The sequence below is a fragment of the Rhea pennata genome, chromosome 7 (assembly GCF_028389875.1).
Source record: "Rhea pennata isolate bPtePen1 chromosome 7, bPtePen1.pri, whole genome shotgun sequence".
Lineage (NCBI taxonomy): Eukaryota > Metazoa > Chordata > Aves > Rheiformes > Rheidae > Rhea > Rhea pennata.
In genome coordinates, this window is record NC_084669.1 from 37,474,176 (window position 1) to 37,487,790 (window position 13,615).

The following is a 13,615-nucleotide window of genomic DNA, read 5'->3' on the forward strand; positions in this document are numbered from 1 at the left end:
AATTTCCCAAAAGATTTCAGAAGGTTCCTCCTCCCCTCGTGCAACACTTGAAGCGGAGATTGACAAGGCATTTTCTATGCTCAGCTGGCTCCTTCGTGTTAACAGGGCTCTCTTCGCCTATCATCTTTCTTTATCCTCACAAAATTCTGGTCATAGTATAAAATATTCTCCTGTGTAGGTATTTACTGCCCCAAATGGCCAACATGCTGGGTAAAGGATGCTAGTGTGTGTCGGACAAAATAGTCTTACGCAATTCATAGAATAGGGATTTTTGGGTTTGATCTGTTTAATACATTACTGGGGGTGAGAGGAAATGGAGGTTGCTTATTAATTTCTTATTTTAGAAGAACAAGAAAGAGGAGGACCAGGAAAGTAAGCCATACAGTTACATGTGTTGGTATTTTTATTTTTTTTGTATTGTCTCAAACCACAAGTTATCATGGAGAAGAGCTACAAACAAAAATGTATTTATTTAGTTCCCCCTGCCAAAGCCGTTGATACAGTTGATACAACATTTTTATGCTTTGGTAAATAAGCTGTCATTTATTTATGCATAAATACATAAGGTTTGTCTTAAGAATAAACAAATACTCTGTTTGGCAGTGTTGTTGATTTATATACATAGTTCTGGTATTTGGCATGTGCTAAAGCATGTTCATTGTGTTTCAGGGAATAAACGTAATATATGTATGGAAAACACATTTAGAAAGTATAGTCATTTGAATAACACTGAAGCCCAATTTCATAGTTAGTTTTGAGATTCCTTTTCTTAACGTATGAGGACATAGATTTGCTAAACAAGAAATTATGAAAGTAGTGAGAATTTAAACATAAGTCAGAACACTCAGTTATGGTTCCAGTAGTAAAAATAAACAAAATAAATAAGTTACTAATTGCAAGATGGTTCTAGTAGCAGAAATAGGAATATATAAGAAATACCTCAGCAGCATATGCTATAAAAAATATTCTATTTTTTATACTGTTAAATACAAGTAGAATGTGTGGGTTGTGACTTAATTAGAATCACAGTCTATTTAGAATCCACAATCCCTGACTTTGTTAGTATTTTTCTTCCAGAATATCTTGATTATAGTATTATGTAGTCCCTAATATTTGTGAAACATCATCTTTAAAGTACAAGCTGGTGAATATATAACTCTGCCAGTATAATCTATCATTTATTTTTGTTTGTGCCTGTTAACTATTGCATCTGGTAATGCAGATATCTCATCGAAGCTGTCTTCATGAATGCATTTCCTAATCTACAACACACTCTTGCAACATATTTTAAAACTGACTATAGCTTAGTCCACTTCTTTTCCTAGTAAATGCTTACTAACGTTGTGATAGCTTTCATAAGCTCTGATACATTAATAGCAGTATTTAGGAAGGAAACAATAATAAAGCTACTAAATCCTGCATATGGTGTTCACTTTTTTTTTTTTTTTTTGGCAGGGGAGGGGGGAGCAGCAGAGGACGGCTCTGGTTGCTGTGCTGAGCTGCTGCCTTTGGTACCTCCGGGTACTGCTTCCTCCTCCCTTATAGCTCTTCCTGCTTTTGCTTCCTGATTCTTGCAGCCTAGCTATGTTCATGTATTTCACAGTCTGACTGTGCTGACTGCATGCTGCAAAACTGAGAAGAGCAGTTCCTCCATGTCGAGCACCTGCTAGTTGATTCAAGGGATATGTTTCAGAAATACTTCGTTGATAGAATTTAGCAGATTTGTCTGTCATCCTCTGGGGCAAATTCTAGCCGCTGGGTATTCCAGCTTTTGTTTTCCAGTGCTTTTTCCCTTATGCAAGGAACTGTCATGTATACAACAGCTGGTACAGTTGTCCTTATGCCTGATAAGATTTTTTTCTATACTTCAGGAAAAATGATAATGGATGAGAGATGGCCTCATTGTCCCTGTGATGTAGACAAGTCTGCATAGGAGATGTTTACTCTGAATGAGCTGCTCCATCAAAGTTCTTGGAGTCCAAGATAATGTATTAAGCTATTTTCAAATCTCTCATGACATAACTGCAGTGTCCTTGTTTCTTCTATTTAGAAGATGAAGGTTGTATTCTGCTTTTTCACTGATTTATTTCAACATAATTTAATTCTACAATTATTTGTTTATGCAAGGACCTTACTAAAATTTTACATTGCTTGTCATAGACTGAATAGTTAGTTGTATGAAGTTCTCTTGTCAAATACCAGAAAGAAACAAAGCATCTATAGAAGAATAGACTACTATAATCCTATGAACCAGAGAACAGGTATGCATCCTGTGTAGGGTGCATTTGCAAGTCAGCAGCAAGCAAGGATGTGTGCAATTCCCTTGCTTTTAGTCTAGCAAAGACAATTTAAGTTTTAAAGAAAGAAGAAAAAAATGGACATGCTGTTGGCAGCAGGAAGTATCAAAGCATTACTGTAAAGAAGTAATATCAAATAAGAGAATATTAAAAAAGCAAGCTCTCCCATCTCTCTCCAAATCTTGATTTAATTTTAATTTTAAAAGTTTTTTTTTTTTTTTTTAATGCAATATTTAACTCTGCTGTGACAGGACAAGTCCAAGGCTCTGCTCTGTGAGAGATGGTAGGACTGGTAAGAAACCTGGGTCCTTCACAGATGTGAAGGAGATGCATATATGTTTACTTTGGGCTTATGGCGAAGTCTGGGGAAAAGGGCCCGACTCTGGATCTGGGATACTGGAGCTGCCTGATGCTAAGGTGATGGCCTGAGGAGGCCCCCAGGCGCCTCTTGCGCTCGAGCAGGCTGGGCCAGCTGGGACGTGCGTGCCTCCTCGTGCAGTTTAGTTCGCCAGGTTGGGTGCTGACCTTGGCATGCCAGTTACAAAAGCAGAGAGGCCTTCCTGTAAAGAGAAAGCTGTGAGTAATACTGAAACACACCTTTGCTTGCTCATTCTTACTGCGTAAGTGTGAAATAGTGGTGACTTAAGTGCATCTGTAGGGGGGAAAAAAATAACAGGGGATGGACAACTGAGTAAATTGTCCTTTAAAGTCTAGTTGCAGCAACATCAGAGAATACGTGTTGAGATGCTGGTTGCGTGTGCCCTTGCTTAGAAGAGCAGGTCCCGAGCCACCTTTGCAGGGCGTGCGTAGGAGCAGATACTGAAGCTTGGAGCTCCTTGTGGAAGCAGCTTCCCAGGTGTCAGCTAGGCACGGGAACCGCAGCAGCGCGGGGGTCTGAGCCGGGCCTCTGCAAGTGGGTTAGCGTCTGCTCTGCAGCTGCTGCTCTGTGTTACTGTCCAAACCAGTTCTGAGTGCGTGTATTTTTCCAGCTTCAGTGTAGATTAGTTGTTTCCTTACAGATGTTCAAGAGAGCTGGAAATTATCAAGTAGATTTTTGTGATAATAGTATTTCCACTGAACAGACTAGTCCTAATTGTGTATTTAAATTATACGGTTACTGTGTATTTAATTCTGTGCCCCAGAAGACTAGGGAGTTGCCATAGGTAAGCGTTAGAGCAGGCTCTGCATTTTTTTGCCTTGCGCTGAAAGTCAATACTGAATTACTGACTAACGTTTCATACCACTTGATATTTTGCATTTGTGAATCCAGTGTCCTAGTGTCCTAAGCTGCAGTTTCAAGTTTTCCAAACTCATTTGTCTCATTTTGGTGATCTTGTGAGGCTTGGGCTTTTTTTTTCTTTTTTCTTTCTTTTCTTTTTTTTTTTTTTTTAAGACTTACCTCAGTTGAAGAATGTCAACTGAACTAACACTGTTTAAAAAATGGTACGAAAATGTGTACGCATGCAAGCAACAGTAAACTAACACCTTATGGGAAAGCAAAAGCCAAGTGCATGTTGAGAAAGTCAGAGGATCATTTCCCTTCTAAGTTAATTATCTGCATTTCTTGACATCCTGCCCTTACAGTGACCCTGGTCATAGTAGTACTACTAATAAACAAATCTTGTTGGCATCCTGGATTCCAGTTCTGTTTATGCACAAACCTCACTGAATGGGGACTGATCTTGTGGAATACGGACGTGTACAAGTCGCAAGTGAGGCGGTTTTCTGAAGGGGATGTTTTGCAGACACTGCGAGGAGTTCGCGTTATCCGGCACTGCGCAGCAAAACTCTTTGTGAAGGTGGGAGGACAAACACTGTGGCAGGTGGGCAAGAAATGAAGCCTTCCTGTCCAGTAATTCCTAGGCAGCTGTTAAGAAGTTGACTTATTTGACTTGCCATCCTTCTGACAGAAGTTGGGCAAGTACCTACAGTGGCAACAGTTAGGATACAGAAGAAGCTGGTGCAGACCGAAATATCTCTTGGGGAAAGGTTAGTAGTGGATTGGTAGTACCTGAGTGAAGGAAAGCATAGACAAGCAAGATGCCTGCACGCTAGGAGCTGGTTATTGTCTCTTGCTATTACGACACAGTTTCCTCTATTTTGGAGGGATGGGTGACGATTGAGTGAGAATGGTGGAAGACTGCTCCTCTCTGAGCTTGAAGTTGTGCCCCTCTGCTTTCAGTATGAGGCTCAATGTATTTGTATTGGGCTGAGATTTTTCCAGAAATGTTTGCAACTGTTGCGTCCTTTCAATTGAAAGGCCTCTAAACAGAACTAGGCAGCAGCTCTCTGCCTAGGTGACAAATACTTTCATGATTACCTATGAGAGTTGAATAGTGTTTTTTAATAATACTGCATTAAAAAAAAAAAAAGCACCAAGTATTGCACCTGTATCTTTTTGTAACCTAGGATATTCTGAATATTTGCTTGTTTGCAAGATAGTTAAATGTATTGACGCTGTAATGTGTACATCTATAGGACTTGGTAGTTTGTTGTTGACCATTTTGTATAGTTAAAAATGTGCTCTTAGGACTGTGTAAAAATGTGTGTCTGCTTGTCTGGGTGTTTCTGAACCTATAGGGTGCCATTTTTGTGGAATGATACCCTGCAAAAGATGAAGAGCTTAGATGCCTAAAAACCCAGAATGGTATTTATAGAAGAAGAATTATCCCTTGTTAGTGAAATCTGCTCGATCAAGGACTGAAGAACTAAGTTACAGTGGTTTTGTGAGAAGCACGAGCCAGAAGCACAAGGTGCTGAGGTGTTGCTCCAGAGTTTCTTTGGGAAACCAAATGAGCTTGTGGGCCTGAACAAGCTTTTCTTGAGCAAGTGCCCACATCACAAAAACTGCAAGCCCCTATTGGGAGGAGATAAGGTCCTGGCAAACCGCGTTCAGGAACGTGCTTCATTGCAGGTATGTGGAGGAAGCCGCCCTTTGACTGAACTTGAGCCCTCGTTGTTACAACAAAGGTGCAGCTAGTAGGAACTTGGGCAGTCTCCAAACTTGTCATCCTGTTTCGAAGAAATATATGCATTTTTTTATTCTTGTTTTATCTAATTACCTGCAAAGTAATAACTATTAGAGACTTCTTATTGCAGCTGCTTTGCAGAGCAGGGCTTTGGACCTGCCTCCTCTTGCTGTGCTGGTTGTGGTTTAGATGGAGGCAGAGGAGTGTCGGGCAGGGAAACCCAGCAATGGAAATAAGGAACAGCGATTTATTTATTTATTTTTGGTACTGTTCAATTTATGCACCTCGTATGTGCCAGTTTCTGGTGGGAGAGTTTCAGGTAATTGGGCCTTTCTGGTCAGGTAATACTTCTTATTGCTTTGCAATTTTGTTAAACACTTTTGCAGTTTTAAGAATGATAAAATAATAAAAATTAAACTCAGTTTATGAACTTATTAAGTCTTAATGACTTAATCACAGTGATATTCATAGGAGTGTGTTAGTTTCATGTCTTGCCTTGCAAATGAGTGTTAAATGCCATGGAAAAGACTTGCAGTAATTGATCGGGTGATTTCTAACCAATATAATGATGTCTTTCTGATGAGGAAAACGCAAGAAGTGGTCCTTGGTAGTTAAATCCCAAGCTGCCGAATAGCAGCAGTTGGCAGAGCAGAGCACGAGAGGGCAGTGTTGACTTTGAGGTAGCGCACAGTCCTGACTCGGAGGGAGAGATGGCAACGAAGGTCTTGTAACTTGTCTGCAACATGCCTCAGAGCTACAGGGAAATACCGCTCTCTCTTTAGTACCGCGTTCCCTTCTGTTCGTTGCAGGTTTACCATGTCTGCACTGACAGCTACGAGACCCAAAACCAGCACTACGGAAGGAGCTTGACGAAGGAGACAGTAAAAGATGGTGAGGAAATTGATGCGTGGGAGTTCAACGCTCTGGGGTTTGTTTGTTTGTTTCGGTATTGCGTGAAAATTCAAACTTTGTTCCTTATAAAAAAGAAAAAGTCCCTTTCGCTCCTTTTGCAGTGTGAGTCTGCAACTGTTCCCTGTATTATTTGAGCTACTTGTTGATCATAAAGAAACAAACAAACAAACAAAAAAAAATTGCAGTAGGCTGTGTAGAATTTCCTCATCATATTTCTTTCCTGCTAATGAGAGGGTACTAAGAGTTATGGTAGAACTTACTTTTTTGTAGCAGTGATATTCTGATGAAATGAAAGCCTTTAGAGCTAGTAAATTAGTATTTTTTTTAAGACTTACTTTTCTTTGGCAGGTGTTTGAGTATATAGTCCCTTTTATATTATAAGGCTATGTAATGTATTTTACACTTCACTTAAATTGACCTTCTCAGCTGAAATCTATCCATGCCTTGAGGTACACTAACAATAAAATTAAAACACTTTTCTAAAAAACAAACATAAACAAAAACAAAAAACAAACCAACCAACCAACCAAAGAATGAGTGGGGCTAGTTATTTTCAACCAGTCTGTACAAAGCAGGGTCAGGCCAGTATCCCTGTTAATATATTTAAAAATAAATTAAAAATCCATCATGTGGCTGTTTGGTGATAATTTCAGAAGTCATTACTGAACATCTGTTGATCCACCCTAGGACATGCAGACAGACGTGCACATGTGTGCCCTTCTCCAGAGCTGCCACTAACTTGTCTGCTCTGTCACTCATGATAAAGAAGCTGGAAACTGCTTGAGCCTATTTGTCCCTAGAAAATTCAACTGGTCCCTACCTGAAACTGTTCATACGCTTGACAGGATGAAGTGGGGAGCAGAAACTGTCTGTTTAGTGTTCAGTTACTTTTATTTATGATCTGAGCTTACCTCGATCATTATATAGTAGTCCTTTCATAAGAAGGTAATTGAAGGTATTTGAATTCCTTACTTTGTTTCTGAGTTATTTAATAAGTATTTAAAAGGAAATTGTGAATATTTTTCTTCAATTCAGAACAAGTCTAGCCCTAAAAGAAATTAAAACCTTTTTCCCCCAAATAATCCTGGAAACGTCTATTTCTCTCTTGTAGGCGTCTCAAAGTTTTTTCACAACGGATACTGCTTGAGAAAAGATGCTGTCGCTGCCAGCATTGGGAAGATTGAAAAAATCCTGCAGTGGTTTGAGAGCCAGGAGCAACTCAACTTCTATGCCAGCTCGCTGCTGTTTGTTTATGAAGGTTCGTGTCAGGCAACCACCGTGCGCTTGAGCGATGTCACTTTGGCGGAGAAGGGAGTAATGCCCAAAGGACTGTTATCAGGAGGAGGCATACTGGAGTATAATAATAATATTCACGTAATAAATTCTACAGAGAATGGAAAAATAGAGGCCTCTGTAAGTAAAGACTTGTCCAAATTTTATGCACTTCACAAAAAGGCATATTCAAAGAGGCACCGTGGTCAGCTCTCGCTCAAAGTTGAAAACTTGGAGCAAGGCAACATGTGGAAAAGCAGCACTTGCATTACCCAGGAGCATCTAAATGGAAATGTTATACCCCAACTGGAAAAGGTTTTCTGTCATGTGCCAGCAGAGATCAAGGAAAGCACAAACGTGGAAGTCCGAATGATAGATTTTGCTCACGTGTTTCCTAGCAACACGAAGGATGAGGGCTACATTTATGGTCTGAAGAATTTAATCACAGTACTTCAAAATATTTTAGAGAACTAAATTCTTTGTTATGGTTTTTACTGGGGGCCAATGATAAAGAGGAGCAACAACAACAAGAATTTCTGCACTTGTAATGCTGTATAACTGGGTTTGTATTGTTCTACTATATTTTATTTGTCTTTGTACTTTTGGTAGAAGGGTTTAACTTTTTATAATCTCACTCAGGAAAATAATTGATAGTTAATTAAGTGTGAAAGGATGAAGATACTTGAGATTAAGCAGGATAGGTAAATTGGTAGGGTGAGGTGTATGCGGCTCACTTAAATCCAAGGGGTACAGTTATACAATAAGTAAGGGTTATGTTAGTTCCCCATAACTACTTTAGCTTTGGTAAGTTTGCCCTTTTAGCCTTGACACTGAGCCATATCTCCATTAATATGCTATTAGAAAATGGACTGAAAATGAGATGAAGTGCAGGATTGATGTCCTCAGTGCTGCCTGCTTGTGTTTACTGTGTTGAATAACTGGAGTAACCCTACTTTGAGACGCATCCTGTCTAGCTTCAGTAGTCTAGCTGGGGAACCAGTGTATCCAGAAGTGCTTCTCAATGCAATGGGGTGATACTGCTATTCTTTTGAAATTGGTGGGTGCTTGCCCTCTTTGTGGTTGTCCATAGCCAATGTTCATCACAGACAAGCTACAATGTAATTTGCGTTGAGGTGCTAAGAAAACACTGTATAAACTTACCGTAACAGGCTTAAACTGCACAAGTACTAGAGAAACTCTAATTTTCGGGAAAGTATGTTGGGAGGAATCAAATGCAAGGTATTTCAGAAGCTTATTTAGTTTAGGAGACTTTTTTTTTTTTTTTTTTTTTTTAAGTTGGTCAGTTAACGGGATGGCTGATATTACATTTAAGGAAGATGCCTCAGTCCTCCTTTCTGATGGCTGTTCTCCAAAAGCTTGCCTTTGGAAAGCAAACTTCATGAAAAAGGGGAAACAAAGCATTTCGAATAAGCATGTTGAGATTGCCTTTAGCTGTTTGCTGCTTGTATCATTGCAACAAATGTTTCAGTTTTTCACTGCAGGGGAGCACCAACTAGAAGCAATGAGCAAGATGGGTACAGGACCCTTTACTGCCAAGGTCCACTACAGCCCTGGGGCAACCAGATGTACCTTCAGTTATTTCAGTGGAGTTGTGGCTCTTTCCCCCCAGGGCTAAAATTGGCTTGTGGTTGGATTTTTTTTTTCTTTTTTTTTTTAACTGATGCATAAGCAATCTATGTACTTTGAAAATTGTCACACCTCTGTATTTCACTGGCAAAATTAAGGTTTTCCTGTAGGATGTTTGAGTTGGGGATGATGTATCCAAACCTTTTTTTGGTGTGCCTCTTGTTTCCTGCGTATGTGGCTTTCCTAACTTGCGTGTATAGTCAGTGATACGAAAGTCAAGACAAAAGTTTTGGCCTGCAAGGGGCAAGACTTTAATGCTTTTGATTTATGCAAACCTCACAAATTTTAAAAACGAAAAAAAAAGAAAGAAGAAGCTTGGAATGGATTGGGTCATCAGAAACATATCTTTTAAATGTGGACTTAGTGTGACTCTGTGGCCTTGCTGCTCTGTATGATGTTCTGCACTATGCACTCATTTGTGTATATGTCTTTGCAAGTTCTCGATTTGACATGTTTTCTATATCAGAAAGAGAAACATGTTTTAAATGAAGCTGACTGATATTTTAGCTCCATTTGAGATCCTAGGTTAATTGGGAAAAACAACATTGTCTGCAACTATGTTTAAACTTTAGAGATAATATTGGATAATACATTAAAGAATCAAAATAATCTGTTTGCAGAATAATAGTTTTGAAGCATGAAAGAGATGCTTGCAGTAGGGGCAATATCTTTTTACTGAAAATTTTATGCCAGCTATGGTGAAGGGGAAAGTATCGGGAGGATGAGGACTTTTTTCCACCTGGTACTTCTTTTGCAACCATACAGTTAATACCTACTATAGTCCCAACTGTCTGTGAACTAATTTAAGCCATGTTCTTGGAAAGGTTTGTGTTTTTGTTTGCTTTATCCCTGTTTTTTCTGTTTTTTGTTTTTCTATCCTGTAAGCAGTCAACATGAGAGTAGTCTAGGCTGGTACAAGTTTTGGAATTACAAATTCACAATATTTTGCAGAAAATAGAGGAAAACATCTATACATTTGAAGGTTTTGTCTGCTATAATTCATCTCTTCTGGATTTTAATCCATTTTGTGCCAGGGGAATTAGATACCTGCCTCAAAGAAGTCAGTTATTGGAAAATGATCTGTATTCTCTTAATATAAGTGCATTCTCCTGTCTCTGCTTTAAGATATGATGTCTTCAGTGTTTGAATGCTCTTTAAGTATTGGTTGTTGTGTTGACTATGGCAGTGTTTGTAATGCACCTGGAATATTGTTAAATTGTCAGAATATTTTGAATAAAAAATAAAATAATTTTATCAGCTTTTTTACCAGTAGTTATTATGGATGTATTTCTGTTAAATAAAAATGTATCTTGAGAGATAACTTCCAATTAAAAATATTGTTATGTAATTGAAGGTGGTTGTAGAGGTTTTGGCATAGTACCGACTGAACAGAAGCCTGCAAAGGTATTACGGTCATGCTGCTCTTGTGCATCTTTTTAGTGTCTTCTATTTGAAGAGATCAGATTTTTAAATGATAGTTGCAGATGTGTTTGCAGAAGTCACTGACGAGGTGACAGAAGGCAGACGCTGGTCACTGTGGTTGTGCAGTATCATTGATTCTCCTCATCTGCTGTTAATACCTTTTTTTCCTTTCCTTCCCCTATACATTGTAGGAAACGCCAGTACAGGCAACAGGTACTGGGAAATCTTCCTGCAAATGGTCGCAAGGCCTATAGGTATTTCTGCCCAGTGAAACGATAGAACAGGTCTCTTCTCCAGGCTGGGGTAACACTCGATTGCTGTTACGGTGAAGCCCGTCTGTCCTAGTTTTGAGCAATAAGAATGTGATTTAGCAAAATCAATTCCCAAAAGAGAAGATTCACGGAAACATTGTTTTTACTGTTGTTCTCTGAGAATACAATTATGCTGGAGACTTTCTAATGAGGTAATTGTGCAAATTGTGTATAGGCTTACTAGTGAGAGTTAAGAGTTGTATAAAGTTTTATAAAAAGTATTTACATATATGGTATTTTTGGATATTGGTGGAACTTGCCTAAAACGCATTGGAAGTTGTTATACTGTTCTGAAATATTTAAAATATTTTATCCAAATTATTTTATGAACTAAAGCAGACACTTTATGTATAATTGATTTGCATGGAACTTGAACTGTTTTCTATTTTTCCTGCTGCATCGTCAGACTGTGCTTCTTCATAATCCTAGTTTCATGCAGAATTTTAAAGTACTTGGTAGATTAGGAAATAATGATTTCCTTCATTTTTTTAGTTAACAGAGGGCATACATTACTGACATACTTAAGTGCACCTTTCTAAGTAATGTTAGTGTATTATATATCTAAAGCTCTACTAAATGATTCTTTACCTGCAGAAAGCTGGTTTGAGTCTGGATTGCAGTATGTAAAACTGACCTTTCTATGTGCAGCAGCAGTGGCAAAGAAAAGGCATGGCCTACACTGGTCTGCGAGCAAGTGTGTGTGTGTGTGTGTGTTTTTTTTTTTTTTTTTGGGGGGGGGGTAAAACTTAAACTTGTGATTGTTTTTTTTTTCACATGAGGTATTATCAGGTGTAGGAAGACAGGAAGAATAGAGGCTCCATTGATTTCTGCTAAGTCAAGTAATGATTTGATTAGTTGTTTGCTTTTATTTTTTTTAAGCAAGTTTCCCTGCTGGGTGCTGCCTTCAGCCCTTGCTTTGGTACCAGTGGTGACCTGCCGTAGGCTGCAGCTAAGGCCTCCTCATGGAACGTTTGGAGAGGGAATTCTGATATGTTCCGAAGAACTTCATGTTCTGTGACCATCTTAAAGTGCAGGTATTGAGAAATGTGGTCAAAATACCTCAAATAACATGAGGTGCAAATTCCTTTCTTGCATTTTTTTTTGTAACCATGAAAAGCAAGAGTCAGATTTTAGTATTAAGCCTGTTTTTATTGGAGATTAGATGTTAGGTTTTATGAAACTTGCTTAAGTTTTAAAGTGCTTTAAAGAGAATATTTTGGGGGCAGGGTGAGTGACAGCCAAACTGAGCATGTAGTTTTCCTTTGTGCAGTTAGCATTGAAGTTTAGGTTTAAGAAGGTGGCACAGCAGGAAACGGCGCAAGTTCACGAGGAGCACGGAGCAGGACATCTGGTCAGTTCTGCAGTGTGAGCAGTTATTGCAGGTAATATCCCCAGGGCTTAAGTTTTCAGGTATCTTGCAGTTAGGCTAACGTGGTTCATGTGTATTCTTTGAGCTAAAAGCAGGCAGTGGTCAGATGTTCCTTTAAAAGTATGTTCCACCACATATCCGCAGGCCAAGTCCTGCACGTTTGCCATCGTTCACGGCAATCTATAAGGGAAAGCTGTGCAGGATGTTAACATCCAGAGGGCAACTGTACCAACTTGAGCAGTTTTTGAAAGGGAGTGGAAGTGAAGGAGAGAGAAGTTAAGGATTATATAGCAAAAAAAACACATTTCGAAAAAGTTTTGCTGTAATTAAACAGTAAACTGTGGAGATGGGCACCGGGTATTTGGAGTCTGACTTCTTTGTATGCTTTGTATGCTTTATAACATTCAACAGAAGATGCTCGTGCAGAGCAATGGTAAATGGGAACAGAGGTGTTTCAAGAATGCCCTTAGCTTGAGGTGTGTACATTGGTTAAAATAGTTATGAGAAAAACAAAACCCAGTGACCTATGAAGTAACCTCCAAATGTGTATTGCACCAGACTGTAAATGAAACTAGAGTGCACACAGGCACTTTAATACTCTGGGAACCCTACTGGAAGATAAAGCATGTGAAATTGCTCCAAATGCTGTGTTGTTGTTTTTTGTCTAAAATTATATGTTTATTAAGCTTGGTGGATGAATGTATCTAGTCTGGTCTCGGTTTCTTTTGGTTCAGGTGTCTAAAGTTGTCACTCAGTCTCCTCTAATTTGTTTGTGTTTGACTGTAACTTCATTTGGATTTTTTGCCATTATTGGACTGCAGGGGGGGGGGGTATTGCTAATACATTATGTGTTTATTTTATAGAACATTGTACTATGCTATCTACCAACTTTTGTAAATTAATTATAAGTGATATTTAGGGTAATTCTAACAGCTGTATATTTGGCAAATAATTAAAAATTTCTGCAAGTGACTTGCAAGTATAACTGGTTTCTTTTTAGTACAGGAAGATATTGATAAAAAGATTTTGTGAATATCCCTGCACTGGTTAACTTGTCTTTTCTACATGCGGTGTAATAGGTGTGGACTTTGGCTTTACCAGTTTTGCTTTGCCATCGTGTTTTTGCGCTGACATCCATTGCTATTATTTTGGGGAATGCCTGCTTCTCAGTATACATGAGTCACCTCTAGTTAAAAACAAAGCAGAACAGAAACGACACAAAACAGGACTTGTCTCCTTTCAGCATGAATCTGTGCATTATTGCTTTACATGTGAATTTTATGTCAGCATCATACTCTGTGTCCGTAGGGCGCTTCTGAATGGCAAGAAGATTGGAGAAGATAAACCCCTCCTTTAATTGGGTGACAGTTAAATTCTTTTTTTTCATAAATTCATTGTAGTTCAGGCCTTGATGAG

At 38.8% G+C, this 13,615-nt stretch overlaps 1 protein-coding gene across 1 annotated transcript in view; it reads left to right on the top strand.

Annotated features, from left to right (window-relative positions):
* IPMK (inositol polyphosphate multikinase) overlaps positions 1-13,171 on the top strand; it is a 41,934-nt gene extending 28,763 nt beyond the window's left edge. Inside the window, exons 5-6 of the mRNA XM_062579928.1 lie at positions 6,076-6,157; positions 7,290-13,171. Of these exons, the coding sequence (XP_062435912.1) occupies positions 6,076-6,157; positions 7,290-7,924 (717 nt within the window). The 3' untranslated portion in view covers positions 7,925-13,171. The remainder of the gene's footprint in view (positions 1-6,075; positions 6,158-7,289) is intronic.
* The last annotated feature ends 444 nt before the right edge of the window (positions 13,172-13,615 follow it).